This window comes from Tiliqua scincoides, chromosome 5, assembly GCF_035046505.1.
Source record: "Tiliqua scincoides isolate rTilSci1 chromosome 5, rTilSci1.hap2, whole genome shotgun sequence".
Classification (NCBI taxonomy): Eukaryota; Metazoa; Chordata; class Lepidosauria; order Squamata; family Scincidae; genus Tiliqua; species Tiliqua scincoides.
In genome coordinates this window covers 105,203,493-105,227,664 of record NC_089825.1, presented here as the reverse complement: position 1 = coordinate 105,227,664, position 24,172 = coordinate 105,203,493, and the positions used below count along the sequence as shown (strand labels likewise).

At 44.2% G+C, this 24,172-nt stretch overlaps 2 protein-coding genes and 1 pseudogene across 2 annotated transcripts; 2 read left to right on the top strand and 1 right to left on the bottom strand.

Annotated features, from left to right (window-relative positions):
- Positions 1-970: 970 nt before the first annotated feature.
- LOC136654294 (olfactory receptor 14C36-like) lies at positions 971-1,906 on the top strand. Its single transcript, XM_066631246.1, has one exon. The coding sequence runs from the start codon at positions 971-973 to the stop codon at positions 1,904-1,906; it is 936 nt and encodes a 311-aa protein (XP_066487343.1).
- A 10,877-nt stretch (positions 1,907-12,783) lies between these two features.
- Positions 12,784-13,707, top strand: LOC136652895 (olfactory receptor 14A16-like; annotated as a pseudogene).
- An 8,617-nt stretch (positions 13,708-22,324) lies between these two features.
- Positions 22,325-23,257, bottom strand: LOC136652894 (olfactory receptor 14A16-like). Its single transcript, XM_066629820.1, has one exon. It carries the CDS (start codon positions 23,255-23,257, stop codon positions 22,325-22,327), a length of 933 nt encoding a protein of 310 aa, XP_066485917.1.
- Between the last annotated feature and the right edge of the window lie 915 nt (positions 23,258-24,172).

Here is a 24,172-nt window from a genome sequence, read left to right as displayed (position 1 = left end):
CTTTTCAATAAATCTTCATCGGTGGTTGGATAGGAATAATACTTCAATATGGCTTGAGAATAATCTGCTTCTGGAAATTCAAATATACATGAAGATAAATAGTAAGTAATTTGTACATGTTCAACTTTACTGATTCTTGAGTAGTTTTGCAAAGGAACTAACATCCTGAGTTCAGCAGTGCTGTAACATAAGGTGCTCCAAGACTGTAACCATATCTTCTTTTTCCTCTTCATTATCAGTTTGGTTTTTTAAAAAACAGATATGTATTATAATTTTACATGAGAAATCAGTCTTTGTTCTCCCTTTATTTAAGATGAAATGAGACTATTCAGCAAGCTGCACATGAAAATCATGTAGAAACAATGGATGAACATACTTTGTTTTGTCTCAGGATTGTGTGTCATTGGAGGGAAATGGAATGTAAAGAATGATAAAAGGTTGAATCTGTCTGGAAAGATGCACAAATCAAATGTCCATAACCAGATGAGGCCTTGGACATTTTATCATATATTGCATACTTTGTTGTATCCAAAAAGTCTTGGGGGATAAAAAGCAGGACATTCTTTTTTTCTGCCAATATTGGAAATGGGAACACAGAGGGTATCAAGTTGTGAAGGGTGCACAGATATCAGAGAGCCCTTTTGGCCAGACTGATAACTGAAACTGCCACTCTGTTGGCTATTCACCGTCAGAGCTGAGGTAAGGATGCCATGGAGGTCTCAGTGCAAAGCTTTGCTTTTAGGTTCCCAAGAATTCTGGCACCAAACAGTGAAGTGGAGGATATTCTAGGAAATATTCTATATTCTATAAGAAATATATTTCTATAAGAAATATTAAGATATTCTAGGAAATATCCAGCAGCCTTGAAATCATCATTCATCATCATCAACAACATGTTACTAAATCAGTATATGAGCATTGACAGTTTCCATCTGTTTCTGTCTACAGTATGAAGCAGACCAAGTGCAAAATGTCCAACAAAACTTCAACATTTGGGTTCCTGCTCTTGACCTTCTCAGATGTTCAGGAATTGCAGCTTCTACATTTTGGGGCCTTCCTGCTGTTGTACTTGGGGATTGTCTCAGGGAACCTTCTCATCATCTCTGCAATAGCTCTTGATCGTCTCCTACACAGCCCCATGTACTTCTTTTTAATGAATCTGGCCATTCAAGACGTTGGGTTTGTTTCGGTCATTATCCCTAAATCTATGACCAATTCCCTTATGAATGCCAGGTACATATCTTATTCTGGATGTGTTGCTCAAGTCTTCTTCTTCATGTTCTTTTTAGCATCCAATTTTGCCCTTCTCACAGTCATGGCTTATGACCGGTATGTAGCTATTTGCAACCCATTAGAGTATGAAATGATCATGAACAGGAATGCTTGTCTGCAAATAATTGCTATTGTATGGATTACTGGTTTTCTCTATTCAGTGTTACACACCACTGGCACTTTTGCAAGCCCTTTCTGCTCAAACATTGTCAACCAGTTCTTCTGTGAAATCCCTCAATTACTGAAGCTTGCCTGTTCTGACTTATACTTAATTGAAATGGGAGTTCTTGTAGTAAGCATTTTCATGAGTTTAGGCTGCTTTATTTTCATTGTCATAACTTATGTGCACATCTTCAGTGCAGTGTGGAAGATCCGTTCTGTGCACGGAAGAAGAAAAGCCTTCTCAACTTGCCTTCCCCACCTCATTGTTGTCTCCACATTTTTGTGTAGTGCAATTTTTGCTTACCTGAGACCTTCTCCTGACAATCCATCACATCTTGATATAGCAATAACTATTCTGTATTCTGTGGTTCCACCCATGCTGAATCCAGTGATCTACAGCATGAGAAACAAGGAGATCAAAAATGCTGTGCTACGACTGCTGGGTTTCAGAGCATCTAAGAATATAGTGTAGAAGAGGCAATTGGACATTTTGGTGAGGCTACAGAACTGAGTGCTTCCTTCTCCCTTTCCAGTTAGTCAGTTTTAGTTGACGATGAGGACACATCAGTGAAGCTGTGAAATGGATCTTTTTAGGGATCCTGAACTGTGACACTTTCAGAAATGGATTTGGTGTGTTCACTGGTTTTCAGAACCAATACAAATGAAAACCAAGGTGCCCATAATTTTTTTCATTCATTTCGCCTTGGAAAGAAATGTGCTAGAACGGAAATTCATTTCTCCATTAAGATCTGTTCAGAAATTGTAGTTTATAGGAGAATCTGGGAATTAAATCCTTAGGAATTATGATTTTCTTAGAAAAGTGTGCGATGAAAGAAGGAGTGGACAATGAGTTCTGATTGAAGAGTGGATTTCAGACTCCAGCAACTACAAAGGTCTGGGTTACTTTTAGCCTGCCTGAAAATATAGCAGTTTTAAAACTTCCCTCTGAAACTTCATTGATATATTAAATTTCTTCATTGGGCTGTTTAGATTATGTCAAAAAAAATCCAGAATCTTTCAAGTGGCTCAGAAAATTCACTGTCTGTTTCAGGTGATGAGAATTTAGATGTTCTTATTTTTAGATCACAATTGAAATAAGGAAATGTTCTCCAATGTTCTTTTGCTGAGTCCCACTGGTATGTGGCATGGTGCAATGCCATTTGTTTGTTGCATGGTACAAGCCCCTCCTTGTATGTGGTGTGTTGCTGTGTGCTTGCAGAGTGTGGCTTATCATGGCAGCATACAAATACCAGTTGTTCTGGTCCCTGGTCATGACCTGGAGGATTAAGCCACAACCATAAGAAACTAAGAACATAAGAACAGCCCCCCTGGATCAGGCCATAGGCCCATCTAGTCCAGCTTCCTGTATCTCACAGTGGCCCACCAAATGCCCCAGGGAGCACACCAGACAACAAAAGACCTCATCCTGCTGTCCTCCCTTGCATCTGGCATTCTGACATAGCCCCTTTCTAAAATCAGGAGGTTGCACATACACATCATAGCTTGTAACACGTAATGGATTTTTCCTCCAAAAACTTGTCCAATTCCCTTTTAAAGGCGTCCAGGCCAGATGCCATCACCACATCCTGTGGCAAGGAGTTCCACAGACCAACCACACGCCAAGTAAAGAAATATTTTCTTTTGTCTGTTCTAACTCTCCCAACACTCAATTTTAGTGGATGTCCCCTCGTTCTCCCTCAGATCTGGCCTACAAGCCTTGAATACCTGGGGATTGGCAGCATAACCTCAACCACAGTGCAGCATTGTTACCAAAAGAGCTGATTTTAAGGGGAATTTTGCACAGCTCTGTTGGAACATGGGATCTTATGATTGGATATACAAATTGGCATAATGTAGAGAATCCCTTTCCTTCAAAGAAAAAACAGAGAAATAGCTTTCAAGAGACGAGATTGAGAGGGAAGGGGGCATAAGGAAAACTGGGCAGAAGGGTTTAACAGGCCACAAAGACCTGCACGAGGGCAACCCAATTGCTTACATTTAAAAGCTGGGAAATGGTAGGAAATAAACCCAGGGAGGAATGGCGGGGACAAAGACCAAGTCTCTTGCAAGAAAATAATGTCAAAAGAGCCCAAGAAGTTGGTAAAGTCATGGTCAGATTTCTTTTTCTCCCAACCTGCAATGTTCCAGGACACCAACTTGAGGACAGAGGTCAGGTCTGGATCAGTCTGGGGGTCATCCAATAGCCAACAAGTAGAGTTGGCCGGAGTTGAACCCTTAGTGGGGCCAGATGGGATGCTTCCCGTTGCGGAGGAGGGCACTCGTATAGAGGATCCAGTTGACAATAAGGAAGAACAGTTGACAGAGGTAGATGGCTGAGTGTGAACTGGGAGCGATGAAGAGGGCTCCATATGAATGGGCAATCTTCCCCCATCAGAGTTGGAACCTGAAAAGTCATAGTTCAGGGGGGGTTCGAGTTGAGGCATTGACGAGGAAAAAAGGACCACCTTGGGAGCGCCTGTCCACAATACAGGTGGGAGATAAGGGAATACTTGGTCGGGAAACAGAGGGGAGGGGAGAAGAAGTGCTCTGGATGGAAACAGGAGGTGCAGTTGGAATGCCACGATCAGGTGAAGTCCTCAAAGGACGACTGGAGGCCACAGAATCGGAACAAGGCTTCACAGTGGGGGAGCCAAAGTTGAGAAGTATGCCAGCCGGGCAATCTGGAGGATCCAGTTGGAGATCAGATGAAGCAACAGGATTAGTGGAGACAGCCAACGGGATGGAGGAAAGGTCAAGCAAAAGGGAGTGGTCCGGGGAGGGATCTTGCAGAGTGGATTTAGCTGGGAAAAGGCTCACAATGGCGGTGTTCCTAAAATATCTATGGAAAAAAATACCTGCCCCCTCCAGACTTCTGGCGCAGGAAAACAGCAGCCCTGGGATATAACTGGAATTAAAATATAGCAGAAGGCGATCTGAATACAAGGAAGATGTCAGTCTCTCGGTCCTTAGGAAGTTGATAGAAGTTGAAGGTATCTTCAGTAAGGTGGCCAGGTGGCTCTTGGCCGACTTAGTCCGAGACCAATCAGGAATCCTTCCTTGATAGAGAATACTGTAATCACAATGCATTTAGATTCGTAAATGAGCTGGGAGGAAACTTTGGGAAAAGCAGGAACGTGAGGAGCCTCCGCTGAGAGATTAGAGAAGGACTGGGGAACACCAGACTTGAGGTCAACAAGACTGCTGGAGTGGATGGAGTACATTGTGGAGACAGTTTGGAACAGTTCCTTTAAGAGATCAATAGCATGATCTAGCTGGAGAAATATTTGGCGTACAGTCTTGTCCATCAAAAGTGAGTGCTTCGATATCAGGTCTGGCATTCCATGTTTCGGGGGGGGGGCACAGTCATCAAAGGCTCCATCGCCAGGCAAAGGATTGTATTGTTGATTCTCCTGGCACGTGCTGGAGGAGGCACTGGACTCCAAACAAGCAACTCCAGGAGAGGTGGGGGATGGGCTTAGTGAGCGAGCTACAGGGAGTGAGGATTGAGAGGGGAGGAAATAAGCCTCCAGCCTTGATTGTTTGGTATTGGGTATAAGCACACCGGTGTCGGGTTTCCCCGGGGAGAGCATCCTTTTTCCCCCCATTGAGACAGAAAGAGATACTAAATAATATCCAGGAGGCACCCACTCACAGTTCAATATGGCGTCAGATAAGAACTATCCAGCTGGCAAGAAGAGATGAAAGAGATGAAAAAAGCTCCTTAAATCCTTATAGACAGGCAAAATTGGATGCAACAAGTTCTTGCAAGCCTTTCTATTCCAATTCAATGAGCTCAAGATTATAATGGTCAATATGTATATCCCGCCCTCTGTCCCTTCCCCTCATGTTTATTGGAGTGAAGCTAAGATCTTTGTTGAGAAATGTCTGGCCTCTATGCCCTCTGCTCTTCCCTTGATCATGGGTGACCTTAATACCAGATTAGGACCAAACAATTCTGCATTGGCCCGATCTATGAACTGGGACCTGGATGAACAAATCCCTCCTTGCTTCCATGGCCCTGGGTCCTCTAAAGATCTTGTCATTAATTGTTACGCCCCCTTCCTTGTTGATTTTTGCTCGGAGCTCAACTTAGTCATCCTCAATGGCTCTATTGGAAGGGACATCCCGGGCCAATTTACTCACTTCACTCCTAGGGGGTCCAGCGTTATTGACTATGTTCTTGCCTCCCCGGCTCTCCTCCCATCTTTCCCTGACTTTCTTGTTAGTCCCTGCTTGGACAGTGACCATTTGCCCATCCAATTATCCCTAGCCCTTCCCCTTTCCATGTTTTTGTCCAAGGAACCTTCATCCCGTATCAAATGGTCTGTTAGGATGGAGGAGGCTTATTGTCACTGGACCAGATTGGATGAGTCCAATAAGTCACTTGCTGGCTGAGACTGACTCGCCTTTTACTGCCATCCTAACCTATGATTCTCTCTCCGATTCCTTAACCCAATTTCTCAGAGCTTCCCTTCCCCCTCACCCCAATAATCGTGTCCCTGCCTGGTTTGACTTGGAGTGTTGGTTAGCTAAGGCTCAAGTCAGGCAGTCTTTCCTCTTAGTGCACAGTAACCCTTCCCCTGAGGCTTTAAGATCTTATTTTCATTTTAGGAAATGCTGCCAGATTCTTTTGGAGGAAAAAACAACAACACGTTTTTGCCTAGCACAAATGGCTCTGGCTTCATGAGGCAATCTTACGCAATGACCATAAATCTTTCTGGTCCCTGGTCACCCACGCTAACTTGCCTCCTTTTGGGAACGTATCCTCCCTTATTTCCCTGCCCGTCTGGGTAGCCCATTTTTCGGAAATCTTCTCTTCTACTGATCCCTGTGAATCTTTAACCCTTACTCCATCAATTCTCCTGGAAAAGCCTCCTGTTACTCCAGACGAGGTAGCGGGAGCGGGGTTGATTAACACCTTGAAACCCGGGAAAGCTCCCGGTTCTCACGACTTTCCGTGTGAAATCTTAATTAGTAACCCTCTTTGGTGGTCGGAATCTCTAGCTAACTTCTTCACCCTAATTAATCATTCTGGTCTTTTTCCCGCTTCTTGGCTTTCTTCAACTCTAGTCCCTATCTTTAAGAAGGGTGACCCTGCCCATCTGGAGAATTACCACCCAATTAGCCTCCTTTCCTTTATTGGGAAGCTTTATGCTAAATATTTACTTAACAGGTTATCATCTTGGGCTCTTACTAAAGGTCTTCTGGGCAGAGAACAAATTGGTTTTCGTTCTGGTGCTTCTACTGTTGAGCATGCATTTCTGCTCTCTTATCTGGCTGAGAAGCACTCTGTCCGTCATGGCGCCAAACTCTTCGCGGCTTTTATAGACCTCCGCAGAGCCTTTGATTCCATCAACAGAGACATGTTATGGACTAAATTGGCCAGCTTTGGAATAGTTCCCCGCCTACTTTTTTTAATCCGCCGGCTCCATTCATTTAATTTCTATAGGGTTCGGCTGGATGGTCGGGGTACTACTTCAGACAAAATTCCCATCGACAAAGGAGTACGCCAAGACTGCATACTCGCCCCTCTCCTCTTTAACTTATTTTTGGCTGACCTACCCCCTCACTTTCTAGTGGTCAGAACTCTGCTCCCTATCTCAATGGTGTTCCCCTCCCTATTAATAATAATAATAAATAATAATAATAAACTTTATTTCTATCCCGCCCTTCTCCTCAAAGGGACCTATTCTCCTCTATGCAGATGATGCAGTCCTATTATCTGTTACAAGATTGGGCCTCTGCCACTTGCTGTTTTCCTTTCACGATTATTGTTTATCCAACAATTTGACAATTAATTTGGAGAAAACTAAAATTTTAGTTTTCGCCAAATCCTGGGCCCCAACCCCCTGGAAGATAGGCTCCATTTCTTTTCAGCAAGTTCAAACCTTCAAATATTTAGGGATCATTTTTCACTTTTGTCGCACCTGGCGCTCTCATAGGAAATCTATTATCTCTTTATCATCATTGCACTTAAACGCGATTGCTCGCTTTCATTACTCCAGCGGCAATCAGTATGTTCCTGTTGCTCTTCACATATACAGAACTAAAATTCTTTCCCAATTATTGTATGGTGTCCCTATCTGGATAGAGGCTGTGAATCAGGATCTCGACAAAGTCGCTGCCTCTTTCCTTAGGCAAATTCTGGGAGTCCCCAATCTAATCAGACTATCCATCCTTGTGCTTTAGTTAGGGATCCACCTCCCTTCTACTATTGTGTGGTCCCTTACTTTTAAATTTTGGCTTCGATTACACTTAAACACCCACTCTGAGTCCCTTTTGGAAGACCTACTAAAGGATTCATATCTTTCTAAGTGGTTCCATCTTATCCATCTCAAGCTTTCATCACTGGGTTTGACCCCCGAACACCTCGCTGATATCAATCTCCATAGGGCCCAGTCAGTTATTAAAGCTAAACTTTGGGAACTCCAATCTATTCAACTTTTTTCTAATCTTAACCCTACCTGTTCCCCTCAGTTCTTTGGTCTTCTCCCTTCACGTGGTCGTTTTCTTAATTATTTTAGTATGTTGACTGATCCCATTAAGAGGAGAAAGTTTATGTTAGCGAGATTTAACATTTTTCCTTCAGCCGTTCACTCTGGCAGACTCTCCAAGATCCCATATGATTGCAGACTATGCCCTTTTTGCTCTCTAGAACCGGACACAGTGGTCCACATACTGTTACGCTGTCCAGCTCACTATTCCCTTTGAGATACACTCCTGATCCCTATCTTATCTTCTTTTTCTGGTCCTTCTGCTGATCCTCTATTCATCCTATTAAGTGATTGTTCTGTGGCTATCACTAATGTTGTAGCAGATTATCTTTCCGCTGTTCCTAAGTTAAAATTCCCCTCCTGATTTATATAGTTTCTTCATTTTCTGCCTGTTTTTTGTTGTTTTTTTCCTGTTGTATTCTTCTTTTTTTCCTTGGTATAGAGTCATTCACTGGCTTTGTTTTACTATTTTGTGTCGCTGACTGTTTCTTTTAATGCCAATAAGGGTTTTCAGACTTGACTTGAATACTCATAGCTTTCAATAAATGATCTTAGCTTTATTCAGAAAGAACAAAGATAGCAATATTGCATATAAAGGAGTAATAAAGATACGCTTCTTTGCCCTAAAAAGTATAAGATGTACCTGCCATAGAGCCCAATCCTGAGTTGTACCCGTCTGCTTACCGCCGGTGTACACTGTCACAAATATTTTGTAAGGCACATTAATGGGTCTTAGCACTGGCCCAGCACTGGAGCGAGCCCTCTAGGCTTGACACAGGACTCTGTTTCTCTGTGCCCGCTTGATAGCAGCGCAAAATCGAGTAGCCCCATTGTGGGGCTACTTTCCTTACGCAGGGGAAGGGGATGAATGTCCCCTTCTCCCAAGGAGGCAGCGGTAGCTGCCCAGCATGCTCAGGGTGCCGGGTAGTCCTTTTGGTGGCACAACAGCTCCGCGTGCCCGGCAGCTCAAGATTGGGCTGTTCTGGTGATTACGTTTAATGCAGAGTGCATTTGGTCTGCCCGAGGAAAGGGAAGGGGGGACAGGTTTCCAGCAGTCCTGGTTCTTCTAACCCATCTTCTAGCAACCAGAGACAGGGAGAGAGGGGGGTGGGGAAGGGAGTTTTCAACACAATATATATCTACCTATATTTTTCAGAAGATCAGGAAGTCCTTTGAGTAGCAAGTAGAAACTCTGTCCTGTCACAGCAAGAGTGAGAGAATCAACTGACTTAAACCTTTTCTTTCTAGCCTTCTTCCCTTCTTCTATGCTACCCTTCCCCAAGCACAACCAAAAGCCGCTAACCCCACACATGCTGGCCAGTTTTTCTTACATGTGCCTCCTTGGAACATGCTCAATCACCCAGAAAAATAGCTTCATCTCTTCTTTCCTGACAGATTAGCATGTGGATTTCCTGAAAGGCCTTTCTCTGTATTGACTTAGTCTTGGCCATCTAGCCCTAGATTCCCACAACACTTTGCACACAGAATTGGTGTCCGGCACAGCTTTGCTACTGTACCATAAAACCTGCTCCCATCTCATATGCAGAGAAGTTGATGACATGTTTAGTGCCTCTGAAATTTCTCTCCTGTGGGTATATGTGCATGGCGCATACATGCATTACATTGCTCCTTCCGAACATTTCTATTATCATCCCCACAATAAATATTGTATTGCTGCAATGTCTCCTTCACTCCTTCTTCCTTCCCCACTGAACCATTGCTGAGTTATGCCATTGGCCACAGCACACGGTTCCAGCAGATGGAATCAATGTCCTCTGTCTGTGCATACTAACATGTGTTCTGAAATGCAGACCCAGTAACACTATCTTCAGGAGGCATGAGAATGACTGCAACAATTTGAAAGTCAGCTTCTTGCTGCTGGTTGGCAGTGTCGTCCCATCCCCCCACCCCTTTGGTGAGTGTTGTTTATGTCATCTTCCAGGTACAGAGAAGGTAGACCATTTTAAACTGGCTGGTAGTTACAGCCACCAAGCATTTTGCTCCCTCAAAATCAGGTGGAAATATTGTGACATCATGATGTCATGTCACCTTCGTATATTGAATTTTAGGTGTGTAGAGTTTTAAAAAGTCAGTACTGTGCACGCATGCAAAGGAGGAAGAGGGCTGGGTGCTGGTGCCCTAAGAAGCCTTTGAGACCACCCGGCTCCCATCCCTCCTCCAGTCGCTGCACCAGGGAGGAAACTCTCCTGTTCCAGGCCATGCCAAACAAGCCCTAATCTCGCTGCTTGCATTGCGGAAGCAGCATACTATGTAGCTTGCTCTACAGTGCTGTAGTGTTCTTCAACTTGTAGGTTGTGATGCCAAGGGAATTGTGAAGCCTCATTTGGAGTTCACAGCAACCTTTCAAAGCCTGTCACTTACAGAAACAAAAATGACTTCACTCACATTTATTTTACACAATTATCCAATTGCGCAAAGGGGAATCCCAAGTTCCAAGGCCATGGTCGATAACCTGATCAAATTTGGCATGCCCAAAATACGCCTAAGAAAAGTGGATGCTACCTGGTCCAGATATTTATTCACGGCCTCAATCCATATGGGAACTCCATACAGAAGTTGGCTAAGGGTTTTTGCGCGAAATATCTGCAGGGCTGCAGGAATATATTGGTTTCCACAATTGAAGTGGAAACGAGCTACTGCGTTGAGGTGAAGTGTTGTTGAGAAAATGGTCAGTTTCCTATGGAGAGACCAACTGAGGCGGTAGTGGAAAGTAATCCCAAGGTACTTAAAGGATTTTACTTGTTGGAAAATCTTCTTCATTGCAAGATCCTACCCCCCTGTTCTGCAGCCTCCCTGCCCACTTTCCTTGGACTTCAGATACCAAAATTGCTAGTGCAGGTTCAAGGAGACCCTTTGCAGTGGGGGAGACTTCAGCAGAGGTAAGGGGTTTAAATCCTCCTTATCCATCCTCCCCCTGCTGGATACACTACTCCTGCTTTGGATATGGTTGCACTAGTGGAGGGGGGGATGATAGGATTAGATTGCTAAACATTTAAATGCTTAAGCTATAAAACTCACACACACACACACACACACACACACACACACACACACACACACAGACCTTTTTCTTCTACATATCTACCTAGGGACAGCAGCTAGTTAAACATATTAACTGAAGTGAAGACAAGTAAGTTAACTGTTCTCTGTGTGTCTCTAATGATTTGCTGTATTGGGCTCCAGAGACCAAGTCTCCAGGAACACCAGACATGATGACATCTTTGCCTGCATTGTAGACAGAACATTGCAGAGTTGCAACATTAAAAAGGATAGTTGGACTTCTTCATAGATTTCATTAGTGGTTGGATACGGATCCAGTGCTATGAATGGGCTGGAGAAGAATGTGTGTATGGAAATTCAATATCCCTGAAGAAAAATAGTAAGTTGTATCTGTTTAACTGTACTGATCCTTGAGCGGTTTCCTCATGGCCAAATGCCTACATAACTCTATCATTTGCATGTAAGTAATATGGGCCAGTTCCTATCCAATTTTCCAGTGCTGGTGCGGTTGTGTCATTGGGGTGTGTGCTGTATCCTGTGGTGGAGGGGCAGTCACTGGGGGCTTCTCAAGTATGGCAACATATGTTCTCTTACCATTGGGCTGCATTGTGACTTCACCGGTTCTGGAAAGTTGGACAGAATTGGGCCCTTTGTCACCTCGGTAGGAAATCCTGAGGGTAGATGCAGTGGCATAGCTAGGTCATTTGACACCCGGGGCCCATAAATTGTTGACACCCCCTTTTTACGCCATAATTATTTTCCGTAATAGACAGGATGCAAAATGAATAATAATAATAATAATAATAATAATAATAATAATAATAATAATAATAATAATAGCCAGAAAATAAATGCAGACAGTGAACATTTTCTTTTATTGAACTTTGTATATATAATAAACTTTCGAACACTCCCATTATTATTAACCCCCAATATTAACTAACTCCCAATATTATTAACCCCCTCCCCCGTGCCTTCCTCTCCATGATTCCAGGTTTACGGATGCATCTGAGCTGGCAACACTATTATGGAATTTTGAGTGCAATCCTAACTTACTTTCCAGTACCAAGGTAAGGGTAATGCAACAAACATTGCCTTACCTTGAGGAGACCTCCGTGATTGCCCCCCAACTGCAGGATGCAGCACATGCCCCATTGGAACAACTATGCCAATGCTGGAAAGTTGGTTAGAATTGTGTCCCAAATCTTTCTATTCCACCTAAATGGTGGAGTGGATTGTGAAAGCCAGAAAGGCTTCTGCAAATCACTTTGTGGAGAAAGGCTGGTGCAAAGGCTCTCTTGCAAAATGTGCAGATCTGTTTATTACAACAGCTGCATACAGCAGGCAAGAATTAAAGACACAAGTCACAAGATAACTTCCCTGCTACCGAGCTAGATTGCTTTACAGAAAAGGTCCATGATCTGTTTTTGCACAATCTGTTCTGAGTATAAAATTAAGTTCCTTTGGGTTACACAATTTCAATTTTTGGAGTACAGTCTAATATCCCAGCCCCAGGACTGGGTGCCCACACTACGTGGAATGATTGAGCAGGAACGGGTAAAGACTAGACGAGGAACTCTCAGCTGTTGGCTATTCACCATCAGAGGGCAGGTTGTGGTGCTGTGGGCATTCCAGGGCTTTGCCTGAAGGTCTCAATAACTCCGGCACCAATACAGAACTGGAGTTTTCAAATATTCTAGAAAATAAGTGAACAGATGAGAAATCATCACTTGTATCATCATCATCATCATAGTCATAAATGTGTTACTAAATCAGGATGTAGTTGGTGAAGGCTTCTGTTTCCTTCTACAGATCATAGCACACCAAGTCCAAAATGTCCAACAAAACTTCAGTGTCTTCAGCATCTGGGTTCCTGCTCCTGCCATTCTCAGACGTTCGTGAATTCCAGATTCTACATTTTGTGGCATTCCTGCTGTTGTACTTGGGGATTGTCTCAGGGAACCTTCTCATCATCACTGCAATAGCTCTTGACCATCACCTGCACAGCCCCATGTACTTCTTTTTAATGAACCTGGCCATACAAGACGCTGGGCTTGTGTCAATCTTTATTCCCAAATCCATGGCCAACTCCCTCATGAACACCAGGTACATATCTTATTCTGGATGTGTGGCACAAGTCTTCTTGTATGCCTTCTTTATATTATCCAATTTTTCCCTTCTCACAGTCATGGCATATGATAGATACATTGCCATTTGCATTCCTTTAGAATATGAAATGATCATGAACAGGGGCACTTGTCTGCAAATAATTGCCATTGTATGGATTACTGGCTTTCTCTATTCGGTGTTGCACACCAGTGGCACTTTTGCAAGCCCTTTCTGCTCCAACGTTGTCAACCAGTTCTTCTGTGAAATCCCACAATTACTGAAGCTTGCCTGTTCTGTCTTATACCTGATTGAAATGGGAGTTCTTGTATTCAGCATTTTCATGTGCTTGGGCTGCTTTATTTTCATTGTTGTAACCTATGTGCACATCTTCACTGCAGTGCGCAGAATCCGTTCTGTGCAAGGCAGGAAAAAGGCCCTCTCAACTTGCCTTCCCCACCTTATTGTTGTCTCCACCTTTGTGTCCACTGCATGTTTTGCTTACCTGAGACCCTCCTCTGACAATTAATCTCACCTGGACATAGCAATAACTATTATGTACTCTGTGGTTCCACCCCTGCTGAATCCAATAATCTACAGCATGAGAAATAAGGAGATCAAAAACACAGTGAGAAGACTTTCGGGTTTCTGAACACCTAAAAATAGAGTTTTGATCTTCTATTTGTATGAGTGAGTTCTGTATGTGTGTATGTATTATCAATGTTGAGGGAGGGGCAGTATGTGGCATCCTGTGGCTGTGAAGTGTGACTGGACCTCCTGCAAGGTAAGATAAGAGGCCTGAAATAACGTTTTAGTCATGAGAAACTGTGTAGATGATTCATAGCCTCCCTGAATTTATACGAATGTTGCTATATGTCAGAATTTCAGAGAAGAGAGCAGAAGAAAGTTGGAAGTCGTGGGATTAAGCAACTTTCACCTAGGAAAAGCTGTCAGTACCTGGGATTGCCATGAGCAGAGGGACACTTACTGGGGTCCACCAACATGGATTGTCTGGAAGTTCTTGCCCCCTTCTCTCTAGAACAACTATTTGCAACCTTCTTTGTCACATGGCACACTGAGAAAGCACTAAAATTGTCAAGGCACACCATTGGTTTTGTAAGGGCCAGTGCAGGGCCCAGCAACCATCAAGCATCTTCCGTGCCTGTCAGTGATCTTCTGCATGCCTCCCAGCCTCTGGGAGCTGTCTGCATCTCACTGAGCAGTTTCCATGAGAAGCAAGAAAAGTCGGACTCAATGTCAGCCTCTCCCCCTGTTTGATGTTATGAGAATGGGGCAATAAGATGCGAGTCTACTTCAAAGCCCCAGTCAAGATCTATTTTTCATGTGTATTAATTCAGATGCACCGGCTAGAACTTGCTGTTGTTTCGCATTTACTTACCAATTAGCACTGGTTTACCAATAAGTTTACCCAACTGGTTTACCACTTAAGCCTATATGTTGTTGGCATCCTTCAGTCTCGCAAGTCTATGGTGTCACGCTCTGAATGGTGGTTCTGGAACAGAGTGTCCTCTCCAGTGCGCGAAGCCTGTGTAAAGTAGGTATGGAGGATAGGCTGTTACCCATGGAGGGGGGTGTGACTGGCAGAGGTCTGCTCCTCAGTATCCTATGCTCTGTGTAGGGCTGCAAAACTAGACATGGAGGCTCTCAAGTCTGAATAGCCAGCTCAGACTTGAGAAACCCCATTGCAGGGCCTTGGGCTTCCCCTGGAAGAAGGGGACAAAAGTCCCCTTCCCCCAGAAGATCTCAGGTGGCCTTTGCAGTGCCACTGGACACAATGGTAGCCATTTCAGCACTGCTGCATCCAGTGGAGTTAGTGGCGTCAGACCGGGTGATATGTCGGGGGGTGCACCCTGGGGGGATGGTGCGCTAAAATTGCGGCATTAGGAGCTGCCCTGTCATGCCATACACCGTTGGATGTGGAATGTCCAGCGGAATGCAATGCAAAAAAACAGAGCAAGATAGCTCCTTTCCTTCAAAGGTTATGATCAAATAACGAGGAAAGAAAAAATGCATGGAGCCCTATGGAAAGTGAAAGTGAGCTGTATCGCGCATTTACTCGTGAATAGGCATATCTGCCATAGTCCTTCAGAAAGGGCAGGCTGAGAGGAATCCAACGACACCAGAATGGCCCCTATTCAATGAAGGCAGCCCCCCCAAAACACCCGAGAAATAGGTCCCTGCCTCCCAGCTGCAAGTCTATTGAGCCCAAAACAAAGCCACGTGGCCATGTTTACTCGCGAGTAGGTGAATTTGCCTTAGTCCATTGGAAAGGGCATGCTGAGAGGACTCCAAGAACATCACAATGGTCCTGATCCAATGAATGCAGCCCCCCAAAACACCCAAGAAGTAGGTTCCTCACTCCCAGCTGCGAGTCTATTGAGTGCTATGGAAAGCAAAGCAGCCTCGCGGTCGTGTTTACTCATGAGTAGGCAGGTGTGCCTTGGCTGGTGGACAGACCAGGCAAACAGGAATGTGAGAACACCAGAATGGTCCTGATCCAATGGAACTGGAGTGCAACAAATGCTCCAGAAGGCAGCCTCCCCCCCACTAAAAAGGACAAATAAAGAGGCTTCAACTGGTAAGGGGAAAGTTTTCTGTTTTGCACTTGTAAAGCCAGGTGGGTCTTTGTATTGATGTGCTTGAAACAGAAGAACTTGAAACTGGGCACTGGGGAGGGCTGGAAATCTCACTGATTCTTTGGGGGGGGGGGGTTATTGCAGGCAGGCTACAGAGAAAATGCACTTGGTGGAAGAGGACTGGCTACCCCTTATTTAATTATTTCATTTATTTTAATTTAATTATTTATAATTATTTATTTTAATTTGCTTGATGATGTCACTTCTGGCCATGACAACACTTCTGATGGGTCCTGATCAGATTGTCATTCTAAAAAGTGGGTCCCGGTGCTAAAAGATTGAGAACTGCTGCAATAAGGTGTTAGTAAGTTGACACGGGGTGTGTGTGTGTGTGTGACTCTACAAGTTTTCAAAATCACTAAAATCAGAGTGTGGAGGAATAAGACCATTATGTTATATATCAATCAATGCATAATTTCATGCAGAATGTAATGAAACAAACCACATTGAAATATCTATGTTCTAACAAAAGGTACAGCCAAAAAACCAGTGTGGGCGGAGCGATGGTACATCACCACGCCCACCACCTGGGGCGTTTCCCCACCCACTACATGGGGTGACGTGCAGGCCTCCCGCGCCGGGTGACGTGAATCCTAGTGATGCCACTGGGTGGAGTCACTGGGGTTAGAATTGGACTACCCAATTCCCTTTCTCTTCTGAAGCCTCCCAAGCTGCCCCTCCCTCTCCCCCAACCCCGATACAGCAAGCTCATTTTTGGCATGGCTGCAAGATTGGGATTTAGGTTCTTTAAATTCTGTATATTATTGGGAAGACTGAGGTTTGTCTGGACTTTGATTTTTGCTGTGAATGTGGACAGGACTAGGCAGTAACTTCACTGCCTCATATGTGCATTCTTAACTTTCTCATGAGAGAAATTAACCAAACAAAAGTTTTGCAAGTTACCCAAATTTAATCTATTTTTAGATTAAAATACACCTGAAATTCATGAAACTGGGATATGGTGTAAAAAATGCAGGAGTCCAATAATTAAACAAACAAAACATGTGGTAGGTGAACAATTCCAAAAAAGTGTCTAAGGGTGCATGACTTTCAGGGATGAAATATGTCCAAGGCCGAGGACCGCACAATTGGAGACAGAAGACTTCCCATACATGGATAAATAATAATACAGGTATTTCTATACCGCCTTTCTTGGTCCTCAGATTTCTCCTCGGACTTTATTCAAGGCGGTTTACATAGGCAGGCTAATTAAATCCCCGTAGGGATTTTTACAATTTGAAAGAAGGTTCTATCTTTCAAGAAACCACAACATTCAGATGTTTCTTTCTGATCTGGTCACAACATTCTGGCCTCCACCCTCCCATGCTCAGAGCAGATGGAATAACTCGACTCAGCTTGTCAGTGGCTTCAAGGTCGCATGGTGCCGGTGGCCTCGAACTGGTGACCTTCGGATGTTATCTTCAGGCAAATGGAGGCTCTACCCTCTAGACCAGATCTCCTGCCCTGAATGGATGCCTCCCTTAGTTTGATACATTTCAAACTGATACATTTCAAACTTACATTTCAAGTAAGACAAGTTTGCAACTGCCCCATCTTCCAAACAAAATATTTTGTTTTCCTTTTGTTTCTGTGTTTGCTGAGCAACTGAGAGTTGGAATGGAATGCTCTTTGCATGAAGGTGGGCTTTGTAAACTCCTGCAACTGGTCTCTCTCTGGCTGATGGATGGGTTCTTCCTTTGGTCTTGCCATGAAAAGAGGGCAGGAAGAGATGGCTGAGCCACTGTTTCCCTCTTCCCATGACCCTGTCCTAGACTTAAGAGATCATGAGGAACTCCATCCACAAGAGAAACCTGTGGTCCTTCACCATCCAAGAGGAAAAGTCCCAGGGGATAGATAGGTGCATATGTGGTTTTGGAGGCTATCACCCAGATGACATCAACAGGTTGATAGCAGCCTTCTAGGAGGAGATGGCAGAGAGTGGCAAAGAAACCCTCTCTCTGGTCACAGGGACTTCTTGGGAGGGAGAGGGAAGATGGAAGTCTTGGAGAATTGCATCTTGTGGTCATCAGCAAAATGACCATAGAGGGTAAGTGACCACTATTTTGCTCCTCTTGCAGATGGGTAGACTGAGGCATTGTAGCCATGCCAAAATAAAGATTCAAATAGGGCCTTTCCTGATTTGTAGTAAGGGGAATGTGGATCTCTTGAGAAGAAGGTGGTTCACTATTTATCTCTCAGTGTATAATTTCCTCTTCCTCCTAAAGGAGTTTGTTGAACAGTCTGACTCTTCCCATTTCAGATGACAGCTACTCAAGGAGGTAGCTCCTAGTTCAGATTTCTCAGCTATTTTTTACTGGCTTTGATGACAAAGGCAGAAAAATGCATGTTGAAACTTGACGTGCAGTTTTGGTAGTCAATGGGGAAGTGATGACAGGGGATGTTGACAGGGGAGGGTGAGGGGCCAGATTTGGGGACATTCCTACGGAAGTCAAACTAGTGCCTATGACTGATGGGCAGAGGGAATATACACTTGCTTCATCAGAATTTGCCAAATCCACATTTCAGGAAAACTTATTTGATGCTGCCATGGTTTAATTCCAACTGCAAGAAGTTGGACGGAAGGCTACTGGAGGGAAAAGAGCAAAGAGAACACCAGTGAAATGGGGAGGTTAAGGAACATGTGAGAGTCGAGTTGAAGAAATTCTGCTAGGTTCTCCTCAGTTTGTTCTCTCTTTAGTCTTTCTCCAGTCACTGACAGAGGAAACCTCTAAGACGCAGAGGTAAATGAATCCTAACAAAGACTTCATACAAAATGTGGAGAGGTATATATTTGTGGAGAGGTATATATGTCCAAGGTAGGGAGAAGCAAACTACCAGCATCTGCTCCCTCCCGGGCTGATGGATGAGGTTTTCCCCTAGTCTTCCCAAGATGGCAACTCAAGGAAAGAAGAAATAGTGAAGTCCACAGTTCTCCTTTTTCCCATGGCTCTGTTCTAGGCTGAAGTGATCACGAGGAACTCCCTCAGCAAGAGGAACCCAACAGTCTCCCCCATCTAAGTGCAAAAGGCTCAGGAGGCAGGCAGCTGCAGAGGTAGGTGGTTTGGAAGTCAACTGAACTAGGAACGCAGCCATTATCCAGTTTACTTCAACATATTGATAGGAGACTTCTAAAAGGGAAAGGGGGAATGGTGTGGAAATGTTCACTCTAGCCTCAGGTCCTTGATGGGAGAGAAAAGGAAGGCAGAGGACTTTGAGGCTTGCATCCTGTAGTAATCTGCAGAACTGCACAGAGGATAGGTGGCCACTATTTTTGCAGATGGGAAGACTGAGGCATTGTGGCCATGCCACAGACAAGGTTCAAATAGGGCTTTTCCTGATGTGCAGTGAGAAATAACTGTCTCTCTTTGGTAGGCCTGATTTATCTCTCTTTATATCTCCCCCTCTTCCCCCAAACAATGTTCTTGAGCAGTCTGACCCTTCCCCTTTTCAGACACCAGCTACTCAGCAAGATTTGTCAGCTGCTTTTATTGGCTTTGAAGACAAAGGCAGAGAAATGCATCAGATAAACAGAGAATGTGATGTACTCCATTGTGGGGAGTGCAGTTCTGAGAGTCAGTGGGAAAGTGATGGGGAAAGATGGACAGTGGAGGATGAGGGACTGGATTTGCGGAAATTCTTATGGGAGTCAAACTTGTGTCTGTGGCTAAGGAGTGGAGGGAATATAGACTTATGTGAACCAAAATGACCACATACAAATTTCAAGAAAATTGAACTGTTGCTGCCAAGTTAGTTTAGGAAAAAGAGTAAAGAGAACACTCGTGAAATGGGGAGGTTGGAAAGAGCAGGTGGGAGTGGGGTTGAAGAAGTTCTGCTACCTTTAGGTTCTCATCTGCTGTTTTTTCTTTCATCAGTTCCAGCCACTGACAGAGGGAACTCTCATGAGCCAGAGGGAAATAAACCCTCACACTAACAACACACAAAATGAGGTGAGGTATACCTTATGCAAAGCTACAAGGTACTGGCAGTGTGAGGATGGGCCAGGTCAGGAAGTGACATTTCTAACAACACAATCCTATGATTGAGCTGCTGTGTGGAGTGCATAACAACAGCATTACAACAGCGGAGGTGAATTCCATTTCATGCCTCCTAACCCGCACCACCTGACCTCTTAAAGTGACCGATGATAGTTGGAAGGGGAGAAAACCCCTTGCCCCTGACAGTCTGGGGTAGGCAAAAAAACTGCCTGCCATCTGACAATTTTGGTAGGCAGCAAAAAATTCCTACCCGGCCCAGAATGGCGGCCAGTAAAACTCAGACTGACAGAACGGTGGGCAGGTGGGTGTCCACACAGCGCCCACGTGTGAAGGAGAAGAGGGTTGGGTACTGTGCCCTTAAAACGCCCCTGCATCCGCCCAGCTCCAGCCCTCCCCCAATCCCCTCATGGGGGAGGAGACTCTTATAAAAATATATAACTGCTTTCTGCACTTCTCATTTTTGGAGAAAGAAAGAAAAGAAAAAAAACACGAAAATGTGCAAAATAATAAAGCCATTCTCTAATACCACTACATATTCTCTAACACCTCTACATACATGTGGCTGCATCTACTGACACTATACCCCCTACATCATCTACCTAGTACACTTTTAAAGCAATTATAATTTATAACTAGATTATAATTTATAATTATAATTTATAAAAATGTGCCCTTGGAATAAAAAGAGAGATAACCACTTTCTGCACCACTAACTTTAGAAAACAGCAAAATCTGTCAAAAAATAAAATCACTTTCACCCACCTCTAGTTATATATGCATAGACATATTGTATGTCATAGTTATCTATAAATTACAGATTATTATCATTCATAATGTTTCCTGCTCTCTGCCACACTTTGCAATTTTATGCCGATCAAGCAGTGCAAGCAGTTGATTGGGGTTTGTTTGGCCGAACCTGGAACATGAGAGTCTCTCCCCTGTGAGGGGATTGGAGGAGGGCTGGGGCAGGGCTGGCTCAGAGGGCTCTTAGGGAACCCGCACCCAGCCCTCTTCCTCCTATGCACGTGGGCCCAGTACTGACACTCACCCACCCACCCTTAGAGCAGTCTGAGTTCTTCTGGTCACCGTTTGGGGCTGGGTAGGAATTTTTTGCTGCCTTCCAGGATTGGCCGATGGAGGGTAGTTTTTTTCGCATACCCCAGACTGTCAGGGGTTGGGGATTTTTTCCTCTACTGACTAACATTGGTCACTTTATGAGGGCAGGTGGTGCAGGTTAGAAGGCTTGAGATGGACTGTGGCGCAGTGGCATAGCTAGCGGGGGACGGGGGGTGGTCAGCCCCAGGTACCACCCTTGGGGGGGTGTAACACCACAAATGCCCCAACATCGCTAACATCGTGAAGGTTAGGATTAACCCCATCATGCCATATAACGTTGGATGTGGAATTTCCAGTGGAAAACAATGCAAAAAATCGGATTGTAATATCTCCTTTCCATCAAAAGTTATGGCCAAAAAACCTGAAACCAAAAAATGCATTGAACCCTATGGAAAATTAAACTGAGCCATATGGCACGTTTACTCGCACGTAGGCAAATGTGCCATAGTTAGTTGGAAAGGGCAGGCTGAGAGGAATCCAATGACACTAGAATGGTTCCTATTCAATGAAAGCAGCCCCCAAAAAACACCCAAGAAGGAAGTCCCTCCCTCCAAGCAGGCAAATGTATTGAGCCCTATGGAAAGCGAAAGGAAGCCACAGTGTCACATTTACTCGTGAGCAGGAACATAAGAACATAAGAACAGCCCCACTGGATCAGACCATAGGCCCATCTAGTCCAGCTTCCTGTATCTCACAGCGGCCCACCAAATGCCCCAGGGAGCACACCAGATAACAAGAGACCTCATCCTGGTGCCCTCCCTTGCATCTGGAATTCTGACATAGCCCATTTCTAAAATCAGGAGGTTGCACATACACATCATGGCTTGTAACCCGTAATGGATTTTTCCTCCAGAAACTTGTCCAATCCCCTTTTAAATTCATCCAGGCCAGATGCCATCACCACATCCTGTGGAAAGGAGTTCCACAGACCAACCTCACGCTGAGTAAAGAAATATTTTCTTTGGTCTGTTCTAACTCTCCCAACACTCAATTTGGTTCTGGTGTTATGTGAGAGTGTAAAGAGCAACTCTCTATCAACTCTGTCCACCCCCTGCATAATTTTGTATGTCTCAATCATGTCCCCCTCAGGCAAAGTAAGCAAATATGCCTTGGCTCCTGTTCAAGTCAGGCAAAGGGGAATACAAGGCTAGCTGCATGGATCCCATCTAATGAAAGTGGAGCTCAACAAATGTTCCAGAAGGCAGCCCTCCAAGAATAAACCAGAGGCCTGAGCTGGTCAGGTGGGCACTGGGGAGGGTTGAAAATGTCACCGCTTTATATGTGGGGGGTGTAGATATATAGAAGAAAAAGGTGTGTGTGTGTGTGTGTGTGTGTGTGTGTGTGTGTGTGTGTGTGTGTGTGTAAGTTTTATAGCTTAAGCATTTAAATGTTTAGCAGTCTAATCCTATCATTCCCCTCTCCACTAGTGCAGCCATATCCAAACATACATACATACAGAACTCACTCATACAAATAGAAGATCAAAACTATTTTTAGGTGTTCAGAAACCCAAAAGTCTTCTCACTGTGTTTTTGATCTCCTTATTTCTCATGCTGTAGATTATTGGATTCAGCAGGGGTGGAACCACAGAGTACATAATAGTTATTGCTATGTCCAGGTGATATGGATTGTCAGAGGAGGGCCTCAGGTAAGCAAAACTTGCAGTAGACACAAAGGTGGAGAAAACAATAAGGTGGGGAAGGCAAGTTGAGATGGCCTTTTTCCTGCCTTGCACAGAACGTATTCTGTGCACTGCAGTGAAGATGTGCACATAGGTTACAACAATGAAAATAAAGCAGCCCAAGCACATGAAAATGCTGAATACAAGAATTCCCATTTCAATCAGGTATAAGTCAGAACAGGCAAGCTTCAGTAATTGTGGGATTTCACAGAAGAACTGGTTGACAATGTTGGAGCAGAAAGTGATTGCAAAAGTGCCACTGGTGTGCAACACTGAATAGAGAAAACCAGTAATCCATACAATGGCAATTATTTGCAGACAAGCACCCCTGTTCATGATCATTTCATATTCTAACGGACTGCAAATGGCAACGTATCTATCATATGCCATGACTGTGAGAAGGGAAAAATTAGATGATATAAAGAAAAGGTACAAGAAGACTTGTGCCACACATCCAGAATAAGATATGTACCTGGTGTTCATGAGGGAGTTGGCCATGGATTTGGGAATAAAGATTGACACAAGCCCAGCGTCTTGTATGGCCAGGTTCATTAAAAAGAAGTACATGGGGCTGTGCAGGTGATGGTCAAGAGCTATTGCAGTGATGATGAGAAGGTTCCCTGAGACAATCCCCAAGTACAATAGCAGGAACGTCACAAAATGTAGAATCTGGAATTCACGAACGTCTGAGAATGGCAGCAGCAGGAACCCAGATGCTGAAGAAACTGAAGACATTGAAGTTTTGTTGGACATTTTGCACTTGGTGTGCTGTGATCTGTAGAAGGAAACAGAAGCCGTCAACAACTACATCCTGATTTAGTAACACATTTATGACTATGATGATGATGATGATACAAGTGATGATTTCTCATCTGTTCACTTATTTATAGAATAGTTGAAAACTCCAGTTCAGTATTGATGCTGGATTTATTGAGACCTCCAGGCAAAGCCCTGGAATGCCCACAGCACCACAACCTGCCCTCTGATGGTGAATAGCCAACAGCTGAGAGTTCCCCGTCTAGTCTTTACCCGTTCCTGCTCAATCATTCCACGTAGTGTGGGCACCCAGTCCTGGGGCTGGGATATTAGACTGTACTCCAAAAATTCAAATTGTGTAACCCAAAGGAACTTAATTTTATACTCAGAACAGATTGTGCAAAAACAGATCATGGACCTTTTCTGTAAAGCAATCTAGCTCGGTAGCAAGGACGTTATCTTGTGACTTGTGTCTTTAATTCTTGCCTGCTGTATGCAGCTGTTGTAATAAACAGATCTGCACATTTTGCAAGAGAGCCTTTGCACCAGCCTTTCTCCACAAAGTGATTTGCAGAAGCCTTTCTGGCTTTCACAATCCACTCCACCATTTAGGTGGAATAGAAAGATTTGGGACACAATTCTAAACAACTTTCCAGCATTGGCATAGTTGTGCCAATGGGGCATGTGCTGCATCCTGCAGTTGGGGGGCAGTCACGGAGACCTCCTCAAGGTAAGGCAATGTTTGTTGCATTGCCCTTTCCTTAGTACTGGAAAGTAAGTTAGGATTGCACTCAAAATTCCATAATAGTGTTGCCAGCTCAGATGCATCCATAAACCTGAGCCTCAGACATGTGGGGGTGAGGGGTAAATGGGTGGAAGGTTCCTGCATGCTTCTCATGGTTTGGCTTGGAT